Genomic DNA, 25,083 nt, shown 5'->3' with positions numbered 1-25,083 from the left:
AACAGCTCCCACAGCCTCTTAAACCCATTTTAGTCTCCTGGATTAAGTACTGCGAGGTGCCATTCAAGCCCAGGCCAGTGTACAAACCCCGTCTCTGCCTCTGACAAATGCACCTGCTCACACGTAGCATACCCCTGTCGAGATCGTTGTGCAATGCATGCAGAGCTAATGTCAGCTTTATGGATTTTATGTTGCATTTGAATAGCCGAAATGTTTTCCGGTACCTTCACGATCTGTGAATGATGGCTATCGTCGAGAAAATGAACTGACATGGTGTCTTTACACAAGGTTGTTGGCACGCTCATAACCTCTATCACCTCTCGGTATTGGGATGATGTGTCACATAGAGTTGTTTTCTTTCTTCTTTGTTTTTTTTCCCATGCACAGCAGGTTACCAGACCGGTATTGTCCCTGGTGCTAATTCAGGGCATCGGGTACGTGCAAAAGGGTAACAGTCTGCCTTTCTAATTACACCTCAAGTGCCCTATGAGCTACAAAGGAACAAAGATTGCCTTTTAAGATGGGATCATAGAGTCTCAGGCATTAGCACGGCTGCAGCGTGTTATGGTGTGCCGTGTGTGTGTGTGTGTGTGTGCGCGTGTGTGACTGTGAGTGACAGCCACATGACAGGAGTGAGCTGTGATCACAGCTCTGTTGAGGAGACACCGATGGCAGTGCTTGGCTGGATGCCCATCAGTTTGTCTATCTGTCTGCCTTTGCGGTCATACTGTAGGTACACACACACACACACACACACACACACACACACATAGACACGCTCAAACGTACCAGGCTCAGTGCTTAATGGGTGCCTGTCTGTCATACACATATGCCCGCACGCACACCGTCAACAAACCGGCGGTGGAGACGCCACGGTGCAGTGAATTCAGCTTTGGTTCCACATCACCTCCTGCTAATGGTGGTAATTAATTGATGAATGAGGTCAAATCGGAGATATCCATGCACGTCTCAATTCGGATACAACCCCGTCTCATCCCCGTGCTCACCTCCCCGCCAACCCCCAAGTTGTTTTCTTAATGCGCAGTGCACCACATTCCCTCTGTGCTCATCTGCATAAGACCTTGGGATGAATGTTAACGATGTTTAATTAGACAAGACGTGGGATGGATGAGTGGGTGGAGGCAGGGAGGCCACCGTGGTGCTGCCCCCCGCTGGGGGGAGAGAACACATAAAACACACACATAGAAACCTGCAAGCACTCACACACACACACACACACCCACGTACACACACACAAACACACACTTGATGAACAATAAATGACCATTAAAAGGCCAAAAGCTGCAGCTGAACATGACCTTACATGTGAGTGGTTCGCTCTGACTTAGTGCTGTGAGCTCCACCTTCCATATTTCACCAACACCAAGGGCATGGACCCCTCATTGTTAATGCAAAATAAATGAAACCTTTTTAAACGCAATAAATTTGTGTTATATTATGTAGTTATTACTAGCTGCCCTTGATTGTAAATCTAATTAACCAAACATTTATTTCCCACAAGCTTTCTGTCTGAAATCAACAGTTTCAGTGTGAAATTAATTGGCCCAAAATTAGAGCGTTTAAATTCCTCCTCCTGGCCCTTGTTTGTATTTTGGAGAGTTTGCAGAGTGTCCTCCTACCACCACTTGAATACTAGTTGAATGGACTCAACACAGTGATCCCATTCATTATTACATTTTGGCCTAATCAAACTGCAGCTTATTACATTTTCTGCCCCACAATTGGTTGAGTGAACATTGTGACTGGGATCAATGCCAGGTGAGTGCACTGCGAACCGTGCCCGAGGCCGCCATGCTGCCTTTACACGCTTATCTAAGACACCGAGACAACTTTCTCGTCCCAGCTTGCTCTGGACAAACATTTCCACGACACTGATCTGTGAAAGAACATCAGGCAGCAGCTTACTGTAGGGTAATCCAGCAAATGATCTGCGTGTCGCAGCGATAAGGGGATGCAGATGTTTCCCGCTAGCTGTTCCCAGGTGATGTGTCATTATCCAGACTCGGTCTCAGACCTGCTGTTTTCCGCCCGTCTCCTCAAATGGGTGACCGACTGTGGGACCGGGATGCGAAGGCACGCTCTCGAGTCAAATGTGCACTTTGTGTATATTGCTTGCCGCTCTCTCCTTCAGGCGTGGGCTTATCTCCTGGTCACGGCCAGACAGAGACACCTGCGAATGCTGTGGATTAGCGGGCTGCCTCGGGGTAAGGCGTTTAACGCGGCGCCCCCAAGGTTCCCGGGCAAGTTGCGAGGCTGAAGCAAGCCCAACGGAGGCATCTCAGGGCCTAGATTGAGATCAGACTCCTCAAAGCTGCCATATAAAACATTCAATGAAGGAGTCATTTGAGAGACACGGGTAAACAGGCTTTGATTACAACAGACGAAAGAGGAGCGTGTTTGTTCTCTTAAAAGCCTCGCTGAAACAACAACAAGGCTGCTCGTTCTCCTTTGTGTTGTAGACGCCATGTTGAATCTCCACTCTTAATTAATTTGGTGAGGGAGCGTTTGTCACCCCTGCTCTCGCCTGTTAGTGCTATTTGTCTCCGGGTGACCTTTGATTTCACACTGCATTGGTTTTCTCCCGTTATGGACAAGAGGCGTTTTTTTTGCTGACAACAGAGGAAACCTTATCTTTTAAATAAGTAATTCCTCAACTGCTCAGTGAGTTCACCAGCAGCAAAATATTGGGATTGCTGAAAAGGCAGAGCACAGAGGCTCACTGGGGAAAATATCTCCTCTCTCTATATGCTACACCACCTTCGCCTGACTCTCATTAAAAATTCTACAATGCTGTGTTTGAACAAGGCTTTCTACAAAATAGTGTATTCTGTGCTACAATACTGCTTCTGTTTGTTGATATGATACTTTGTTTTTTTTGCTTTACTAGATCGATCCCATTACATGCAGTATTGTTTGACTGTGTCAGTATACTTGGAGGCCCTGTGGTTACGAGGTCTCCATGTGAGTCTGTATAGGACAGCTCTTGGTTTGGCATCGGTTCAGTGTGTGACTTAGGAGGCACAGAGGGAGGCAGATTTATCGTTGTATTGTGGAGGGTTTAGGCACTGACACAATAGCACCAGCCAGGCCTCCTTGGCATCAGCTGGGACCCAGAGCTCTAGGTTTTTGGGAAGGCAGCATTGATCGGGGGTGATGGCTGTAGTGACTGAGGGTGAGGGAATTGCAAGGGGATGCATGTGCTGGCACCTGGCTCTCTGGGTTCTGGCCGGATGCTGGAGCAGTCTCCAGTAACACTGATGCATCGCTAAGAATTATATTATGCCTGGGCAACTGCTTACTCCCAGATTCATCTTAGCAGTCATTGGGTTATTTATTTATTTGTTTATACAATTTGTCAAAAGACTTCTCAAGTCAAAAAAAAAAAAAAAAAAGATTACAAGATAAAAAATGAGGCCGATTTAAAGTATTTCACCCAATGGCTATTTGTGTAGGTGAAAGCATTACCACAGCTTGCAAAGGTGTCGCGGCTAAATTCTGATGGAGTGCTTTGTTTCTGTGCAAATGTCATCGGGGGGGGGGGGGGGGGGGGGGAGAAGAAAAAAAAAAGATGGCGATGCAAAGTACAAGACGGTTTTCTCTGAACACCTCTTGAACGCTGGAAAGCTGCCGGGATAACACCTCATTCAACGGCTGCCTGCGAGCTGTAGCACTTCGGGCTTTCCGGAGATAGAAGTCATGCCTTGGGCCCTTTGTTCAACTCTGACACGGCTGTTCGGACACCTTTGTTCTGGAAAGAGAGGCCCATTCACAGCGTGCCCGGGGAACAAATTGAATCTTGGTTGACAATTAATAGCCGGGCGGCATGTTTAATTAAGAGCATCTAGCCAGTGAGAGACGTGAGGGAGATAAACAGGGGAGAGCTGCACAGAGCCAGACTGGGCTCACAAAGGAGCAGGCCATTGGAGCGTCTGGCTGATCGATTCCCCACCGTCTGCAGAGAGCAGCGTTCACAAAGAGCAGCCTGCGCCTCGCCTCTCCGCGGGCCAAACTTTCAGAGGGGAGAGATGCGAGACAGATAATGCACACAAGGCAGATGGGAGTATGCAGATAGAGGCAGAAAAGTTGTGGGGAAGTTTGCTCGGTGGGGGGAGAAAAAATAAATAAGGTGCAGGTGAAACCTATACAGCTGCACGGATGCACTCTAGTATTTGGTGGCTTCGGTTTGGTGAAAATGACCTTGAACATGATGATTATTGGTGTTTAGTGGTCATTGACTGTAGCTCATGTGGATGGTTTGTGTTACATAGATGTCTGGTGTTGGGGTCTGCTGTTGGGAGACTAAACATGCATGCAGGCAAGCTGGTTTGACTTCAGGCATCTGTGACCTTCACAGTCCCACATTCCCGTTATTGTAACATGAACACAAAGCGGCAGAGAGCCAGGGAGAGAGAGGGAGAGAGAGGGAGGATGAGGGAGAGAGAGAGAGAGGGAGAGGGTGAGGGAGAGAGACAGAGAGAGAGACAGAGAGAGACAGAGAGAGGAAGGGAGAGAGACGGAGAGCACTTGACAGCTTGTCTTATAGGCCAAACAATACCAGCCATGGCCAGGCAATGCTCTGGACTCACACACACACACACACACACACACCACGCACACACACATGCACGCACACTCACTTCAATTAAAGAGAGCCCTCCTCCAGAACTAACAATCACATCAGTCAGCGAGATGGCAGCAGCTGAGAGGAGATAAAAAGAGCGCGGTTCATGTGAGGATTTGACTGATACTCTGTGTTCAAATGTGTGTGTGCTGACAGGCGTACAGAGAGATGACAGCAACAGAAAAGGGAGTTGCAGGAATGTAACTTGTTCATGTAAGAATTAAAAGGTTGTGTGTGTCTGTGTGTGCCGGACAGACTGTGTATAGGAAGTATAGCAATAGAGGATGAAGGCATGAGTCTGACAGACAAAGGGTGATCCTTTCATGCTGACGAGTGGTTGGGGGTGTAAAAAAGAGAGTTTCTGCCGGCTAATTGGCCTGAGCTGGAGATCTGGCCATCCCTTTGGTGAATTTTCAGACGTGTCTTGTCTTAATGTCTTTCCTGTCTGTCTCTGGAGCGGAGGGTGTTGCTCTCTGTGGATGGACAGGGCAGTGTGGGCTCAATATTTCATCCTGTTTCTCTCTCCGACACATACTGTAGTCGATTAAAGACATAACCTTTTTGACCTTTAACACATAATCAGCCTCTTCTTCAATCTGTGTCTCTGCCTCTCTCTCTCTCTCACTCTCCTTCTCCACCTCCTCCTCCCCACTCCTTCATGTCCTTCGTCTCTTGTCTTGCTGCCTTTAACTTAGCGAGCAGGCTTCGTTCTCTGCGCCACAATTTGTTCTCCTGTCAGCACACTCTGCATTTTTGTATTCAGGCGGCCCTTTCACCGTAGCTGCATATTGAGAACAGGCTGAACCGAAACGCTATAAACTTCACATAACCCCCTCGTGTTCTCAGCACAGCATGCTACTTGTGCAAGCACGTGCGCGTGCACACGCACTCATTTGCAACCACATGCTCTTATGGGCACGCATGCGTGACTGCATGGTCAAAGATAGCTGCAGTTTTTAAAGGAAGACCTGTAGGTGGTTCCGGGGTGTGTCTCGGATTGAAAGTTAGAAATTGGTTTCATGCAAGGGTACCCCAGTCATTTGGCTGCACTCAATAGGGGAATTCAGAGGATAATGCAGGCATTAATTGATTCTGGAGCCTGAAATAAATAGGCTTTCAGGCTCACATGAGACAGAACTCTGCTCATTTGTGCCAATCGGGGAAGATGGGGGAGTCCCCTCCCCCTCTTTGGAGAAGTCCAGCGGGAGCCTTAAAATGAAAGTTTGACATCAGTTGATTGATATGAAGTGAACGGTGACCTTCTAGATTCCACCGTCACTTGCTTTATGCATGATGCCATCGCTCCTTGACTTTTGGTAAGATTTGTATGATGTTTGAGGATACAATGTTCAGATCCTCACAATGTCGCCACAGAGAGAAATCTCACCTCAATTATATTTAGATGACATTTGATGCCCTCTCTGTGGATTCCCCCCCCCCTGCAATATCTTTCTCACACAAAGCACAAGAAAGCCACAGTGATGTAGCATTTATATCAGATTGTGAAATTACATTCGGAGTCAAACTGACCTGACGGCAGTTGGGTGTGCAATATGACATGGCGCTTTCAATATCGGCTGTCTACCAAAACAAGAGCGTCTGTCAAAGAGAAGACATACAGTAAATAATTAGAGAGAGGAAACGCAGAGAAAACCACCTCCGCCAGTAAGTTTCACTGCTCCCGCAGGTTTTGTTTTTCAAACCCTCTTTTGGTGCACAGAAGTTGGGTTTGAGGGGGGGGGGGGGCAGAAAAGTTCAGCAGCCGAGAGGGGTAACAGCCTGGAGTCTCGGCAGTGGGGCTGGGGTGAGGTCGGCATCACGAAGGCTCCGCCACTCTCCGTTCTCCTTGGTTGGGCTGTCAGCAGGGGGGAACAGACGTCCTGCTGCATAGATGATGAAGAGGACGGCGCAGCGTGGACGCCAGAGGTCAGACAGCCACGGGGCGCCAGGAAGTGAACCTGGCCGCTTCCAGCCGCGCCCTGCAGCGCACCACAATGCGTGCTCGCGTGCGCCCACATCCACATTCCTTTGCCCCGTTTACTAATGTAGTGCTCCACGTGTCCGCCTAGCCTCCAACACGTCTTAAAGTCTTGCCAGTTAGAAGTTAGAGCCTGAGGGAAAGAGCGCTGGAGGAAGAGAGAGGAGTAAAATAATCATTACACGAGACACATCTCTCAAGGGCACAGCAGTAGGCGGTCCCATATGGGCTTTAGATCAGCAGGCACACAGGCATCCATGGCAACAACCATAGGGTCACAATGCTGCATAATTGTCGCTGACAAAGATGGATGTATTTCATCTCGGTCAACTTTATTTCCTTTTCCCATTCAGTGTGTCCCTAACACACAACATGCTGTAGATCCGTTCCCACATCTCAACGAGTCGTTCTTCTTGTGCTCGAGGTTACACCAGTCTCGCCGTGTTCCTCCTCCTCTCATCTTTTCTGCTGCTGTCCCCCCCCCCGTTCCATTCTAATATAGACACAAGTGTACGACCGTACGAACGCATAGACATACCGGATGTGTACGCACAGGTGTGTTGTCACAGTGCGGGAGGCAGCCGCTGACCATTGTAGCCGCTCAAGGCCAAATAATTACATCCTCTCGACGAACATCCGAGAGAGCAGCCGCGGCACCGAAGCCCAAACAATCCTGCTTCATGCCAGCTCCCGCTTCCTGGTCTCTCTCTTTCTGTCTGTCCTGCTTCTCCCTTCAGCATATGGCTGTAGCAGAGAGGAGGTGGGAAGCATTCTGGCCCCCTCACACTAGAAATAAAACAATAATGATGAGAATATGTACCTATATGTTTGGTGTAAGATAGTTAAATCGTGTGAATTTGTAATAATTACACATCAAATAAATGTGCAGTTTATTACTAGAATGAAGACCATACCCATTAATGGGTCCATACTGTAGCTCGCCCAGCAGAGCAGCGGGAATCAAAACTGGTAAAGGAATAACAAATCTAATATATTTTCAAATTATGGTATTAGTCACATTTCAATGTTTGTTTTGTAAATAATGTCCTTGGTGAAATGATTAGGAATGTTTCGGAATATTAATTAAAATACTTTTTTATTTCTCAAAGCCCGCCACTGTCCCTTAAAAAACATGACTTCTCTTTTAGCTGGTGGTTAACACAGTTAATTGATACTGTAGCTAATCCTAATTCAGTAACTCCTTTTTCTTCTGCTGCTGTATTTATCTCACTGTCACTTGTTGTATTGTGGCTAGCTCTGGATTTTAATTGTTTTTGCAGTTGACTATTTCTTAAAGCTGACAAACTTTAAGAATGATAGAATAGGCCTACTTGACAAGCCGGCTGCTTAATTGGTTGCTGAACACTTGTTTTGTCTTTGCAGTACAATACACAGATGTTTGACACATGTTGAGCCACACCAGCCCGCTGGAGCAGCTTCAGTGCACCTTGGCACGCATTCTACACGTCTCTGAAACGCTTAACGGAGGGATGAAACACCACTCTTCCAAAAAGATATTCTTTAATTTGATGTTTCAGAGCGGTGAGATCTATGAAGGCTGCAACATATGATTCATATGATTTTCATACTCATCAAACCATTCAGTAACCCCTCGTGCCCTCTATGGAAACATCTGCATTCGTTATGTTTGTTATTCCTCATATATTCTGGTTTCACCTTTGATTTGTCACCCCTCTGTGCAAGCCCAGGTGTCTTACTGTATACGTGTGCGTGTGTGTGTATTGCAGGAGCATGCACGAGAGCTCCGTTGTATGCACACCAATAATTCTTCATATTGCATTGATAAATTTAAGTTACGCCGTTATAAAAACGTCACCCCTCCGGAGCAATACCCCTCCTCCGTCACTGTTCTTTCTTATTGCTAAGTCCTCTCGTTGTGTAAAAGTATAGAGTGTGTAGAAGTGACACAGTAAACAAAAAAAGGAGAGTGCTGGCGGAGCAGCTGCTGTGCGTTACATTGATTGTGGGAGCAGGGAGGCGTGCAGCGTTGAGGCGCGTGAGGAGGCTCCCCAAGAGAACGCCTCCTTTTTTTTTTTCCAGAACAGTCTTATGACCAGCATGCCAGGCAGAAATGTGAAGAGAGGCATTGACCAACTACTGGAAAACATCTAAGCTGTCCAGGATCAATGCCAAATTGATCCCAGAACTATGTATAATGTAGGGCAGTGGACGGCTCGTCTCGCTCTCCTCACCTCCTGTATGGCAGGAGAAGAGCTAAGCTATGTGTGGAAGGCACACAGCGAGCGAGATGGAGGGACAGAACATGTCTTGGGGGGTGTGTTAAACATAATGGCGAGCCCTGCGTGGTGAAGGTGCGCAGACGTGTGCTGAGCAAATGTGCCAGCGCATGAGCCGTGAACATGCGTTTTTTTCTGAACTCTCAGAATTTCGTCCGGCCATGATGATGCGCTTTCTGTTTCGATCAGCTGTCGAGACACAGCGTGGTTGTGCGGTTGTGGGTATAGGTGGAGCTGAACAACTCTGTTGCTGCTTCAGAGTGGACACAGTGTGACTTCCACCCCTCCCCTCTCGGCGTGGGCCATTCCCTGGGAAGCGCCATGCAGGTCCTAATGAGCAGTATGCTGGAGAGGGCATCTTTTTAACCCAGCACAGGGACTCGTAGAACAGCCTCAATCCTCTTCAACAGATGCCAAGTGCAGCTGTCAACAAGCCCCCACACTCTATTGTTGCTTACTTTCACTTTCTCAACTCCCCCGCCCTGCTCCGTCTCTGCTTCTGTCTCACCCGTCTCACTCCCCTCCCTTTTCCCTCTGCCCTGACCATTCGCCTTGATAGCAGGCCCTCTGCATCCCACTGCACGAGGAGCCGTGCTCGGACAGCCTTAAAGGCTATACAGCTTGCTGAAAAAAGATTCACTACCTCACTACCTTCCCCCGGCTTAAAAGAGTAATATGGCCATATGAGATTACATAGATACAGTGTGTGATACATTATTGCTGGTGCATTAAGAATTCATGAGTATAAACAAAAAAAAGAGCCCAAAATGATACAGCAAAGGCGCTTTTGCTTGCAGAATCGAACCAGAGCGCTCTGTTTTAATCACCGTACCTTCACGCTTCTCCTGTTTTAAATGCATTTATCATTGTCACGGGGGGGGGAAAAAACGAGAAGAAACTTTAAACTTTGTTCCTCCTCTCTCCTTTTTGATTATCGTCTCCCTTTTCAGTAACTCTCCACCCACCCTCCTCCTCCTCCTCCTCCTTCTCCTCCTCCATCCCATTCTTTCTTTAGTGCCAGTCTCTATCTCTTCTGTGTCTAATTGCATTTGAATTTTTTCTGGTGTAATCTTGTGATAGCCTAGAGCCTCAGTAACCCCCCACCCCACCCCCTCCACCCCGAATCCCCACCAGTCCATTTGTGCCCGGCCTCGGGCAGGTTGGTTTCCTGGGCTGCCCTGGAGGAAATATCAGATGACCTGGCACTCCACAGTAAAACCCAGGTCATCAGGGAGGGCTCCTCTCACCGCATCCATCCCTTGGCCCCCTCTCATCCACTTCCTGCTTTCAAGTGCAGGGCAAGGTCAGAGCTTTGAGGATGCATTCCCCAGACTTCACCACGAGGCAGGCTGGAGGCGCTGCACTCTTTCTGTCTTCCCAGACTTTGCTCCATCTATTCTTTCGCATCGTCCTGCTCTCTCATATTCATTTCATTAGCTCAAGCTTTTACCGCAATCAATACCGTCGCTAAAGTTAGTTTTTCTAATACAGCGATTCATTAAGTGCCTTTTCATTAGTGTCACTAGAGCACCAGTATAACTGGAATAATACTGCAATGGACAAACATATGCTGTAATTGTTGAATCCTTTTTTTTGGTGGGGGGGGGGGGGGGGGGGATGAAGATTTAAATGGCTGAGCTCACAAAGAAAGACTCATTCCTCTATGTTTTTTTTTCACATAATGTGTCTAGTCAAAGTTGGGTTTTAAAAACTGAGATTAAACTCTCAGACAGTGATGTAACTGTTGGTATTTTCATGTTGGGGTGGCACACAAAGGAAATGCGCCTCAGGGTTTTTTGTCCTCCCAGCTCCGTACCGTTCCCACTTCTCATTTTCTGTCAGCTCAAATGCGCTGTGGATGCAGAAGGAGGGGGGAGACATTATGGATGGTGTTTAAAGACAGGTGTCTGATGCGTCCTGAGATAACGCCAAAAGACTCCTATCTCTCCTTCTAATGGAACAGCGACAGTTGTTTCAAGTGATCAGGTTTGTCAGCCAAATGCTGGAGCGTTGGTTGTCTCAACGCCTCTCTTTTCTCCCATAAATCAAAGACGCTAGCGAGAGAGAGAATCAGAGGGAACAGCAAAACAAGCTAGACTCAGGTCGTCCCGGGATAGTGAATCCACCGTAGGATGTCTCCGTCACACATTGGCTTCATGTTTGAGTAGCTTTTGTGCAGTAAGAAAGGGTCAAATGAAACCCATCTCATCAGTCTCCAAGCAGTTGCTCCTAAAATTGTCGTTTTAGCTTTGAGACAATCAAAATATGGGACGAGTCAAATCTGTTTTTTTTATTTACCAAGAGTTTACTGCTCCTGCTCCCACGTCCTCCTTCCTTGAAGCAAAGAAGTGAAATGAGATGAATATGTTAGTGTCATCTCCAATTCCAAATAACTAGACATTTCAAAAGCTGATTCTCTCTGGAGGAAATGTTGTACCTCCAGAGTGAAAATACCATCTGAGAGGCGAGACAGTAAAAGCCAGTCATCTCAAAATGAAAATTTTCTCACGGTGGCTTTCCTTTTCACCTCGTGGGTTGTGGGAAAGAAAAGAAAAGAAAAGAAATGAGAGTGAGTGAGAGTCGGACTGGAGAAGGTGTGTGTGGAGGATATGAGACGAGAGAACTAGAGGGGAGACACACTGATGAGTACGGGACTGACACCTCCTGAAGAGCATGTTAATAACGTGCCAGGCCCAGGCAGGTAACCAGTAATCAGGCCCTCTGATTGTTACACGGAAGACAGAAACACACATGCAAACTCTCCCGGCTCTCCATCTCCATCAGCCCGGAATACTGCTAGACTGCTCCGTCATGTTCTGGGGCGGCCCCCTGTGCTAACAGTGTGTCGCAGCTTTTGCAGAGACAAAAGAAACAAATGAGATGGTTGGGTTACAACAAACAGCTCCGGGTTGTTCTTTCCCCTGGAAAATGAAAGGCCCCCTTCTTTTTCTTTTTTGCCAACCACCGTGTCAATTAGAGGAGGTGTTGCTCAAACTCACTCTCTGGTTCACTGCTAGCTTGCGCTGATTGTTATTTATTCAGAACAGGCGAGGAAGGGAGTTTGCCTCAATTGAAGCTGTGCAGAGTACAGCTCATACTGGTAGAGTATACTTCAACAGCACCTGGAGATAGAACCCCAGCGTGTCGAAGGAGAGGCTGAGGCATAAAGGAAGGAAGTTCAAACGGCCTTCCGCAAGCAGGAGCCTAACCTGTGAGGTAGAGAGAGAGGTAGGAGCTGTGTGTGAGGGCCTCTTCTCAATATTTCCCCAGTGAGGGAGAGCGGGCCAGAGGCACTGAGGTCAGCAGATACAGTCCAGAGCCCATTGACAGCTGCTGCTTTGACTTTGATGCACCATCAGTGCTCAGCACACCGCTTGCCAGCTCCCCCCCCCCCCCCAGCCACCCTCTTGCACTAACCCGCGAGCGTGTTTGTTCAACCTGAACACACGCTAGCCTCTCATTATGCCGCCCATGCAAACTTTGTCTCTTTGCAGCTGTTTAATGGCTGCATGTCTGTTTTTGTTTGTTTCCTCGCCATAAGATTATTGCACCTTTATGGTTGGTCGGGGGGTTGGAATAATCCCAGGCATCTGTTCAGAGAGGGAGGGGTGCGCAGAGAGCCAGTGGTAGAGGCTCACTCCTTTTTTTTTTTTTTAAATACGAGACCATGCGGCCCACTATTTCATCCTTTGCCACTGAGACCGGGGCTGTGGCTGTTTTTAAAAAGACGGGAGTGATGGAAGGGGCTGTGTGCTAACAGGCACAGAGGTCACTGTTGGCTTCCTGCTGCTGTTTGTATGCCTCCCAAAATGAGCCCAGAATAGCGGGGATTAATCTAATCACAGCTGTGTTGGACTAATTTAGTTACAAATGTATGTAGAGGAGTAACTTTATTGCGGCCCCTCATATTGAAGCCTTATTTTCTCTTTCCTTGTGCACATTGTTGTCACGGCTAACATCACACTTTTAGAGAACAAGTACTTTTTGCTCATTTCATCAACAAGGTTGTGGTCTGCGGTTACTGTTTTCATCGCTTTTATTGTTTTTTTTCTTCTTTTTTCTGTCATGCAGCAGAAGTTATGAAGGAGAGGAGCAGCCCTGAGCTCCTCTTGACAGCCTCATCCCCTTCCTATCTTTTTTTCTCAATACAAGCCTCCATCTTGTCATGGCTTCACTGCCTCCGGTCGTTATGGCAAGAGAACAGGAAGTTAATCAACGCAGCATTATCTCCCAGCCTGCACCTGGAGGCAAGGGTGCCAGTCATGCTACCCCGTTGCACCCCCCTTCTCTGTCGGGACCCCCGCCAGCCTGGGAACCCCTCACACCGCAGCGCCCTGCAGCGTCCCAGCGTGCCGTCGCCAGCGTGCCGTCGCCAGCGTGCCGCGTCTCTGTGCCAGGTCACACTTGTGACACGGCCTCGATGAGCCAATCGGAGCCTTTTTCTCGCAGTGGCGCATAGTTGAGTGTGTGTGCATGTGAAAAGAAAAAAAGGAGAAACAACTGGCTCAGTTTTTGTGATTGCTGCGTGCCGCCACATGTGTCTCGTATTTTTCCAAGAGAAAGCTGATGTTTTCGGAGACATTATTGCCCCGCGTGGACAGGCAAAGTAACAACACGAAGCCCCGGAGGAAGAATTTTTTTTAAACAATATTTGAACAACATATGCACACTTAAAGGGTTGTTGACACTCCTACATGAGAAGGGTTGCACATCCTTCGAAACTGAAAAGATGATATTTTTGTGCAAGTTGACAGCCGGTCTGTCCTTGTGTCTTGCTCTCGCTAACAGTCTGCGAAGCTGACAAATGTTCTTGGTGAAGAGTGAATTGCCGGCTGTCGCTGGTAATCATTAGGTTGTCTACCAGCATCCAAAGTGCTTTTATTTCTGCCCATTAGTTTGGTGAGAAAATGGCCGGGTATGGTCAACTGTGCTCCCCCTCACACTCCGACTGATGCAGTAGGCAGGGCGAGCATGGGAAACATGAAGGAGTCTGAAGTATCTCTATTTATACCAGTGGCAGTTTGGGCTTTTCTTTCTTTTTCTTCATTTCAGCGTCTATGGCATCTCTTTCCGCACACAACTGACTCCAAAGGATCACCACCCTTTTTCTGAAGTATAGCAGTACACACGCATGTCAATATTGTGAGACTGGCGTGTAATTATTATTCAAAGGTTAAAGAGTGGATTGATCCATGGAGGAGTGTCAAGGGCAGATCAAAGGGATTTGGGGGAGGATCGGACCAAAAATGTTAAAAGCCGCTCACTCTCAAACACAGAGACGTCAATCTTCCCGTGAGCACCTTGATGTCCTCAGAGGAGAACTTGATCAAAGCTTTCGGAATAAAGATGGCCTCAGAAGATGATCTGACCTCAGCTGCATTCCACTTCTGTCTCTCACTTTACTTTTACCAGTCTCCATTTACCTGCCTGAGCTCCCCGGCACTTCCCCTCGTTTCCGTCTCCGCCGTGTTTGTGCTGCTGGTTAGGCCGTCTGAATATCAATGAAGCAGTCTCACCGATGTATTACAAACACAAGAGAACGGTGATTAAAGATGACATATCTAAGCCTCTCGCCCTTCCTCTCTCCCCTCTTCTCTTTTCCACAGGAGATCGCAGCTTACTTGATAACATTCGAAAAGCATGAAGAATGGCTAACGACATCCCCTAAAACAAGGTAAGACAATTACACCCTCTGCACTATTTTAAAACACAAGTTAAGAATCGTAGCCCTGAACGTATTACATCCAAAGAGAGCCAACATTTTTAGTTTTACATAATTTTTTTTTCTTCAAGACCATTTCCCTTGCAACCCCCTTCAAGTTCAGTGTAGGATGTTGAATATTACAGGCTGCTGATGGCTGTTCAGAAAAGTTTACAGTTTGCAGATGAATGATAGAATATTAATATTGACTAATAATCGCCTTTTAGCAAGCCAATTAACATAACGTGCCCTGGTGCGGCATCTGCTTTGAATGGTATGTTAATGCGTTCCTATCCGTCTGCACCATCACCACTCAGCTAATAACGCTGTTGAAGCAGGAGGTGTTTGTCTGGGTCAGACGCTACACCCACATGTGGAACAAAATGCCAAGAGCTACTGTAATGTTTGAAATAGAATAGGTGGTGCCAGCATTGCAATTCATTTATTTTGTTAATGTCTGCAGATTCATATAGGGCCAATTTACAAATGAGGAACACATCCTCCTTGGCTTTGCAGCCAACACGTGCAATACAAAGTCAGCAAATGAACGGTTTTATCGCGGCATGCATTGGCTGTGACGTGATTATATTATCTGTGTGGTAGAATAATTAATAATGCACGAGGCTTTGTAATAGCATTTCTCCACATTTGACAAAGTAGTGGACAGCCCTTTGTTTAAGTAGCTTTGGATGGTCTCTTCGGCATGGACGGCTCTGGGATTGACGCCTCTCGGCCTCGTTTGGACTGTCTGGAGCTTTTACCGCTGCACTGTGAGACCACACAGTTACTTCACCGCTGCAGCAAATGCAGTCTGCTCACACAATGTCCCCTTTTTGCTCAAGCTTACATTTCCAATGCGTTGGGAATCAGCTCAATATGTTAAACTTGTCTTCCTCTTTTTTCCTGGCATTATTAGCAGTCCTCATCCGTGTGTAAATGGACCCTGGGTCCACTGACATAGAACCCATTCCTCTCCTCTCCCCACCCCTCCTCTCTTCCGCTGCCTCGGAGGGACATTGATAATAGTTTCGCATAAAGACACTGCCAATTAGAATACATTCTCTGGTGTAATTATGGAGCGTGGGCCAAAAGAGCACTGAGGACACCTTTTACTTTTTTTATCAAGAACGTCCTCTACTCTCCAAAATGAAACCAGTGTTAGGCGAATTCGATGGGGCCTGCAGAGTTGGCTGTCCACGACTAAAGAAAGTCCACTAACACTGGTACGATTTCGTCGACCAAGCGATTATTTGATTTGATCAACAGATATGTTTTTCCACAAAGAACCAAAAGCAAAAGCACCACTTTAAATCTTGTTTTTACCAGAGATGGTCTCATACGCTAAATAAGCCATTCAACATTAAAAAAACATGAATAAATAAATAAAGCCCAGAACAACCAATTAGTCTGCTAATCGACTAAGAGGGGGCAGCCCTAGTACTCTCTCCAGAACATACGGTATATGTGCTGTAATCTTGCTGTAGAAAAAAACATTAAGGAACAAATATAAAAGGGTAAAATATAAAAAAAGAGACTGTGAAGGGTAGTAGATCATTACAAATGTCAGAGTGCCTCATCCTCCAGCACAAGACACCCTAAAAATGACACTTGTGTGAGATGTGAGAGACTTTTTGATCCAGTGACTTTTGAGTCAAATGGTCCTCCGGATGCTCATGGCCACAGTCTGTCACCTCTGGTTGTCTGTCACGCCGGGGTCTCAGCTGCCAACGTGCTCAAGGGTTTCAACCCCGCGTCATGTCTCAGTGCAGGTGCTGATATCTCAGCAAATGTGTCACCGGGGAGCATCCCCCAGTGTATACCTGAGATCCCCTGACAACACAACAACACGTTCCGTGTTTCAGAGGAGCCGCCGTTGCAGGACAGGATGTGTGCGTTTGCTCTCTGCGTGTGTGTTTCTAGACAACAGAGGCAGGGAGAGAGGTTGTGAAGTGTTTGTGTTTTCCTAGATGTCAGAGAAAGGGTACAGCGTAGTGATGGATGTTGGGGCCAGGAGAGGTTGGGGGGGGGGAGTGAAAGGGTGCGGCGTGTATGTGTGATTGATGGGAGATGACTGATGGCTGGCCTCTGTATGAAAAGCTTTCTGCTCAAGGTCACGGGTGAAAGATCAAACTAGGGACACCTGTGGTTAAGTGCTGCCTTATCATTTGTCATCACACAACTCCGGGTGCACGTGGGCGGCCGTGTGTGCATCTGATTGTGGGTGCGCCGTCTGCGTGTGGGTTGACCCCTGAGGGGAATAGGCTAAGTAGGCTAATTCTCCCCCTGCCAGCGCCTGTAGACAGGGTCAGCGGGGCATGATGAGAGGCAGAGATAAGCAGCAGGGTCACGCACGCAGAGGCACCGCGCTGCATGGCTGCACCGCATGCATGTAACAACTCTTGACACATGCCGCTCGTAAAACATGGGAGTGGGCCACAGCCAGAGCTCAAGAAGCTGACGCTAGCTGTTTGACCAAGGTGACACGCAATGCAGGACATGCCCCGAATAGAGATGGCATCCTGTCAGCACAAGGAGGACGAGGTGAAGTGGACCAATTACGTGCACGCACAGATGCGTTTTACGAGGCTAACGCACATCCTTCAGGCTCAGACGACGAGTGCAGCCAGCGTCGTCTTTTGTTTGGGTCCGTTTCTGTTTGTTTATCATTTTAAAATCTGAAGCGTGCCAGGGGATAGTGGTGGAATGCTGAGTGATTGATGTGCCTTGCTCTCGTAATACACATTCCCTCTCAGATAGGAAGTGCAACAGTGCTTAAAATCAATAGCAGCGTTCTCCTACTGACTGCTTGAACAGCACTACAGCTAATTCAGGCCGCACCTGTCAGAGCTGGGGAAATCTTTCCCTACTCGGGCCTTACACTTTAATTTACACCCATAGCCTCGCTGGCTTCCATTTCCATTAAAGGGAGAGCCTGGCATTATGGCTTTAATGAAGGCCGCGGCCAGGCTGTGATTTAAGATGGCCGTTACCCTGCACCTTCACTCCGCAGGAGGGAACGCACTTAAAGGGACAATTAGGATTTTCCTCCCGTACATCCTTCCAGATAGCCATACTCATTCTTTCCATTTGCCTTTTTAAAGATGTGCCCATGATGCTTCGGCTGATGGGATCTTAAGGTGCCTGTGGGAGTAGAGTGAAAACAGAGGGATGGGACAGGAAGAATGCGGTTCCAAACCTCGCCTATAACATCTGATTTGACCTCATCATGGCCGTTACATTGCGCTCCCGTTGAGAGCAGGCATTCGTGGTCCATCAGAAATGACACAAATGTCTCCTTGAGGGGCTTTTTCAGAGGTGTTTGTATGCTGACAGATGGAGAAACGATTGACCAGAGGGTGTCACAGATTGGTCAGCCCAAAGAGGTAATGGACACCTGTGTGTCTTATAGAGATGGCTCGTTATCCTGAGCATCCGCTAAATGGCACACGGTTTCACGAGTGGAGCGGTCGACACATTCGCGTTTCTTCCCTCCACTGTTTGTTTTATAGGACTGGTTAACAGCCACCCATCTCAACACACTACAGAGAGAGAGAGTGCTTCTACGCCTGTCATCCAGATCACTCTGTATGTGTGTGGGTTTGTTTGTGTTCTCTCCTGTCTTGCATAAAATCCAAACATACAGTCGACTTGTTACAGCTGCTGGCGTGTTAAAGTGGTGGGCTATGTAAGCCGTTTGTTTCGACTTCTATATTCGCAAGTCTGGAACACACACATTGTTTTACATGTACTCGCATGACCACAGAACACACACACACACACACACACACTACACACACATTGTATATTGAAACTATCAAACAATAAGCACCAGTCCTTGGAGGGCCCCGCAATGACACTGAACCTTGCCGCCCCCACGTCCCAGCGCAATAGCCCTCTCTCCTCCCACATTCACATCCGCAGCAACGGCTGCAGCAGCCCTCCAAAATGAAACCGAGTCCCTTCAGACAGCTTCCAAAGACAATGCTTTTATTAAAACCTACAGCAGCGGCGCCACCCCAGAGGCGCGGGCGCACCAACAACAGAGTAGAGCAGAACCGAGAGGCAGCCTGAAATCCACTAACGACTGTTTGTTTGCTATTGTGTCTGTGGCCTGTGAATTTGCGCAGGTGTGTGTGTGTGTGTGCTTGTGTGACTGCGTGTGAGTGAGGAAGAAACAGATCGAGGCGATCGTGTTCACGCATGTGTAAACACAGGTATATGTACTCTTGCGTAAGCGTGACGTCGCATTTGAAAAATACATTGTGGATGATGCCTATGCAGGCATTTATGAATGTATTAAGATGGCATGTGCGTGCATAATTACCAGGGAAACAGTGTGGATGTGTTTTGAATAATAAATAGAGTGCTTGGGTATGCCGTTTGTGTCTTTTTTTATTTTTTTAAGAGTGGTAGAATGTGGGTGAGTCTGCCACTGTGAATAAGACGTCCCTAGGCTTATGTGTAAACTCTGTTTATGTCACCTAGTCTGGCACATGGTGTGAGGAAGTGTGGGGCTTTGTGTGTGTGTGTGTGTGTGTGTGTGTGTGTGTGTGTGTGTGTGTGTGTGTGTGTGTGTGTGTGTGTGTGTGTGTGTGTGTGTACTGTAAGTGGGGGTTGGGGTGATGTGTAGAATGTGCCTGGGAAGGGCGTCTGATAGTGTTTGGTCCTAATTCTTTGTGGCAGTCTTTGGCTGGCAGAGTTTCAGAGGAGAGTGGAAAAGGACAGGAACAGCAGGAGAGAGAGAGAGGGGGGGGGGGGGGGGGCAAAGAAAGGGGCACAGAAACAAAGGCATAAAAGATAAAGATGTATTAGATAAGATCACATTGAAACAAAGACAGTAGGACATATGGCACTCAATCCAGCTAGAGTTCTGAAGAAAGGCAACGCGTCACGTAAATGTGAAGAGACTGATCGGTGAGGTGAACTAGTGTGATCTTTGTCATCTCTTTCCTCTGCTTGTACTTGTCTTCATACCAACTCGTCATGAGCAAAAGTTTAGTTTGTTGCATAGTGACACTTCTCCCCTGGCTGCCCCACTCTGTCGGGCCCTGGAGGACACCGTCCCACGCTGCTTCTACGCAGTCAACAGCCCTGACAAGGACAGCTATAGGCCCACCTGGGGCATCGCGGGCTGGGTGGAATAAAGCCCACCAGGGAAAGCAAGAGAGGACAGGGGTGAGGTGAACACGAGGTAAGAGTGAACGAAGGGGATAAAATGAAAAATAGCCATCAAAAGAAAGGTGAAAATGATGGAGCGAGAGCAGTTTAGAAAATGGAAACATGTCGATAAGAGAAGCGAACGGACGACATGGAGATGGAAGGAATAGTGATGGATGGGGCGAGGAGAACAAGAAATAGTCAGGGGTGGTGGGGGGGGGGGTAGAGGATTTACGCAAACAGACGAAAGAGCGGGGGAAAGATGGAATAGAGGGGGATTGAGCTGACATAGGGCGAGCGAGAGAAGAAAGAGAAAAATAGAGTGGATAAACAGCAGATAGAGATGGAGGGAGGTGAGCAATGGATTCAACTGACGGGTAGAGAAAAGTCCTGTGGTTTTGGGGCATTGAAGGGAGAATGCAAACGGTCAATATATTACAGCTAGTGCTGGGCCAAGTGCCTGGGCCTCAGACTCCTAGCCAACTTAATAGTGCCTCTTGTTTGTCTGTCCTCTAAAGTAATGCCCAAGCCGAGCCCAGGGAAGCTGGCTGAGCCTGAGGCTAGTGGAAATGGACAGGGGACTAGATATATGTTAGTTCTCATCCCAGCTGCTGTATATTACCCTGGCCAGCTTGCCCACCGGAGACTATTCAATAGAACATAGAACATCATCTCGCTTTATGGCCTTTATTCCCTCTACACTCACCAGGACGGCTGCTGAAGGCCAGGAAGTACACGATCAGCTCTGAGAATTAATCCCTTTTATTGTGTGTCCATTTTTGTATGGTAATGGACATCGAAGTGTAGGGTATGTTTTTTTTTTACCTGTGTGGCTTTTAAAAAGAGCTACTTGGTGTCTTAGTTCTGTGATGCTGAGGTTACATACACGCTAAAGTGTATTGCACAGCACACAAAAAAAGGAAGCAGCATGAAAAGCAGGCAGGCCCAGCCTCGCTCGCTATGCCAATATGGAGGAGGAGGAGGAGGAGGAGGTGGTGGTGGGGAGTAAGCAGTGCAGCCAGTGGCTGGCCACAGGAGAGAGGGGATAAATAAATAGAGGAGGAAGTTGATGTCAAGCAGGTGTTCAAGGAGAAAGTGTCAGCCAAGCGGGGCCGAGATGGGGAGAAGTGCTGCCTCTGCAGCCTGATAATAAAGACTTAATTCAATTAGCGCTTCTGCACCGGTGAGCAGCGTGCAGGCTGGCTGTCATGGAGCGGGCCATACACACAGCAGAGCACACCCTCAGCCACCTAGACACATAGACGACCAGCCCGACACCGACCCAGCACTTCACTATGCTCTCCGTTTCCCTGGCTCTCTCCTTTACACACACACACACACACACACACACACACACACACACACAAACTTAACGTATTATTCACACCTGAGTCACTGAGCAGTCCAGACACTAAACCCTGCCTACACATCTCTCCTACACTCGCGCTGACACTTTCAACACACAGACACACTGCCTCATTTCTCACCCTCATCCCCTCCCTTTACAAACTGAACTCTCTTCAGCTCCTCTCCATTCGCCTCCTTGATTTTCTATTTTCACCCCCCTTCCCGCCCTCCACCCCCTCTTGTAGTGTCCGCCTCCACCTCGTCAGTCTGCCCTGTCGGTGCAGAGTGGCCGTATGTTAGCCAGGACTGCGGGGATTGTGATTGCGAGTCCCTATTTTCAGCCCGTCACGCCCCGGTGCCCAGTTGGGTGCTTTTCCTGTAGGCATATGGTGTCCCGGATCCGGGGCCTTATTAAGAAAGCACTAGGGGGCATTTCAGTGAAACGCAGCCTCTCGTCCCACGCACCTCCCCATGCCGGACCCTAGAACCTGGTGTACCGCTCTGTGAGTTGGGTGTCGTCCGAGAACGCCTGTTCCGGACCGGTCATGTCAAAGACCCATGGGTGGCGCAGGAGCACCTGGGATAGACGCACAGTAAGGTCTTAAAAGCTCCCACACATTCAGGAAGGTGGAGGTGGGGGCAGAACAGGAAGTGGCAGAGGAGGAGGATGAGGAGGAGGGGGAGGTGGAGGAAGAGAAAGGACAGGACACACGGCTTCAGTGGTACCGTTTGCTGTTATGTAAAGAGAAGGAGAAAATAGGTCCTGGATCGCTGCCAGAGATCTGGGTGAATCACCAGCAAAGAACAGGCACGACATGGGTGCGCACCAACACACACACACACACTGGCACACACTGGCACACATTCTGTCACATTTCTTCGCCCCAGCTGAGCTTCACAGTACAGGAAGTACCTCGGAGGATGAGTTGCCACGTGGCAACATTCTGTGTGTAACAACAGCAAATGGCAGGACTGACCCCTCATCATTTAGCGACCCGAGACAGAATAGCGCCAAGGCCGGCTGTGTGGGATCACACACACCTTTACTCACTTGACCTTTGCCCTTCACCCATCTAATTCACCTGAACATTGTGCTTCCATCCCTCCCTTTACGCTGTGTCTTTCTTGTCCATCTCATTTTTTATTTGTTGGCGACGTGGACAGCTGCTCCCTAAAGAGCTCTGGCTCACTGGGCGTGAAACATTCGGGGTATTTCTTACCTGCCTCATTCTGGAAGAGGGTTAGCCTGTTGATCCGGATGAGATGTCTTCATTACTGTAGATTTGTATTAGCCGTCCACACTCCTGCCCACTTCGTCAGTCAGTACTTTACCTCAGGCAAGACCCTTACTACTTTAACTGCTTCATTAAAGATGGGAGAGGATGGAGTGGGTGGAATGTGAAGGATAGCTATGTATTAATTTTGCATCAGTGAATTAATCAATTCAAATACAAGTCAATTGATAAATTATTCAAATCTTTTTTTTTTTTTTGACATTTGCGCCGTGGAAAGTTGAGAACCATTTCAGATTGGATGATTAATATTCATAACCTTGTTTTAAATGAAATAAGAGAAATAGCTATCAATTACATATCAAGTTTTTTTCAACACTGGTGTAATTAAAAGTGTTTTAGAGAGACAATTCCCATGATGGTGCAATTCCCTACAATTACAAGCGAGAGTTTGATTTCTCCATTCCTCCTTGTCTCCTTTAACTCATTGTAATAGCTGCAACCATCCAAATATTGCAGTCTTTTTTTTTTCACATCACCGCTTGACTGATAGAACTCTGAACGAGATGGATGAATAAGAGCGTGATTGATCTCCCCCATCCACATTAAACCAAAGATAATTAACGAGCCAGTGCAAAATGCATGCCCTCCACCTGCAATCCACCGCTGCCTTGCTGTGAAGTCTTGGATTTGTTTACTGTTTCCAATTTTTCCTCATTTCTCAGCGCACTCCTTCATCTTTATTTTTTTTTTGCCTGTTTGCTCGAGGGTGGTCCTCGGGAGAGTTATGGGGACAAGTCAGCCAAGATTTAACGTAGTCCTGCGCCTGACCCAAAGGAAAGCATTGCTGGATACATTAACATGATAGCGATATGATTATGTCGGAATGGACATGAAGGGTCTCAATTATTTACAGGTGATGTGCCCGTTGAATTGGCAATGAAGTGGCTCGTAAATTACCCCCTCTGTCTAATCAAGCCTCCAGCAGAATAATGAAGCAAGGACTGCCAGGGAGGAAGCTCTCCCTCTTTCTTTATTTCTCTCAGTGTTTTTGGGTGGGGAGTGGGGGCTGTCTGCGTTCACAGTGGGATGATGACACCCCCCACACCCCACACCCCCCAAATGACTTTGGTTGAAAGGCAAGAAATGTGCCAGTGAGCGCAGGTTTAAAACCTCTCCACTTCATCACTGCTCAGTGCTTTACTGCGCTTTATGTCACCAGACAATGATACAGTGACAGCCAAGCATCAAAATCTGCAGCACCAGCACCTAATGTGCGCCTTGGTTTTGTGCCTGAAAGAGAGGAGAGTATGAGACAGACATAAAGACATAGAGAGAGAGAGAGAGAGAGAGAGAGAGAGAGAGAGAGAGAGAGAGAGAGAGAGAAAACCAGACAGGAAAATAGAGGGCTGCCATAAAGGTTGGCATGGCTGCACTCCAATGCAGCCTTCCCAACAGTAGCAACACCGTTCAGACAACACACAGCCAGCCACCAGTCGCTGGCTCTCTTCTAGCATCTTCTCCAGAGGCCTGTGGTACGGATGGGAGGCTGTGCTCAGTTGACTGATGGCCTCTTTGATTAAAAGAATAAAATGCCAAAGAGTTAGCCTCACAGCCTGTTTTAATGTGTGTCCAGTGAGTGCGTGTGATTCATTGCATATCCTGCTGATACGCAGACCTTGGCACAATTCACGCAATCTAACAGCTCTAACCACCAGGGGAGGGTACAGCCCACCAGGAGGAACCAGGCCACCTGCCCACTTTCTCTGACTTTAAGGGAAACCACCATGTTTACCTCAGTGCTGAGCGGGGTTTTCTTTTGTGACCCAACCCATTGTAACAATCACGCAGAGAACAACTCAACCGTGTTGGGTAATTGTATATTAAACCTATTTTAAGGAAACAAAGACAGGGATTTGCCTTCCCCACCCACCACCATCACAATCCATAATCACCTTCGGCGGTTTACAGTAGAAAGAGGAGAGGGAGAGGAAAAAGAGCTAGAAATGACAAGAAGATGGAGAGGCAAAGCAGAAGAGAGATAAAAGTGAAATGGAGAGAGAGTACCACCTACCGTCCTGCTGTCCACTGGCAGAAAGAATCCTCTTTAGAAGAAGACCGTGTGGTCTCTCTTTCTCTCCTTCTTTCCTGGAAGACGTGAATCTGGGGTGACTGCGCCCACAATTAGGGCATGAGAGGATTAGTGGCGAGTGGGAAGGTGGTTGGGGGCTGTTTTTTGTTTGTGTGCTTACTATTTTCCCTGCCATGCATTGTGGCAGTGGATTTTTTTTCTTCTTCTTTTTTTTTTTTTCTTTCAATCCCCATGTTTTCAAAAATAGAAACATCACAACTAACATAACAAGCCAATGTGCAAGAGCAGAAGCGGGCAAAAGAAAGAGTGCAACGTGTGCTGTGCTACTCTCTAACTCTTCCTGCCATCGCCGAACGCGTCCTGGGAGCCTCTTCCTGTCCTAATGCCTTGAAAGACGCCAAATCCCCAGCAACCCCCCAAAAATGTCTGAACATCCACCATCTTTGCCTCTATTTCAATTTAATTTCACTTTCTTACAGACAAACACAACGCTCACAGGAGACTAAGCATTAGGGTTATTATGAGTTTAAAGCACTTAAAAGCTTTTGGCCGTCCTGACACCATGCGATGCAAAGGGGGGAGGGGGGGGGCCCGAGGAGCAGGGAGGCATCGCGTACCAGTTTTAAGAGAGCAGCAAGTCCCAGATGTGTGTGCTTGAGTGTTTGCAAGTGTGCAT

The 25,083-nt window shown here is 47.7% G+C and overlaps 1 protein-coding gene across 1 annotated transcript in view; it reads left to right on the top strand.

The window, feature by feature from the left end:
- Positions 1-25,083, top strand: part of camta1a (calmodulin binding transcription activator 1a) — a 266,168-nt gene that overhangs the window by 105,698 nt on the left and 135,387 nt on the right. Inside the window, exon 4 of the mRNA XM_076092062.1 lies at positions 14,485-14,552. Within this exon, the coding sequence (XP_075948177.1) occupies positions 14,485-14,552 (68 nt within the window). The remainder of the gene's footprint in view (positions 1-14,484; positions 14,553-25,083) is intronic.

Source organism: Anarhichas minor, unplaced genomic scaffold (genome assembly GCF_050575085.1).
Source record: "Anarhichas minor isolate MPS153535 unplaced genomic scaffold, ASM5057508v1 ptg000003l, whole genome shotgun sequence".
Classification (NCBI taxonomy): domain Eukaryota; kingdom Metazoa; phylum Chordata; class Actinopteri; order Perciformes; family Anarhichadidae; genus Anarhichas; species Anarhichas minor.
Note: the sequence above shows the minus strand (reverse complement) of the source record. Positions and strands in the feature narration are given on the sequence as shown.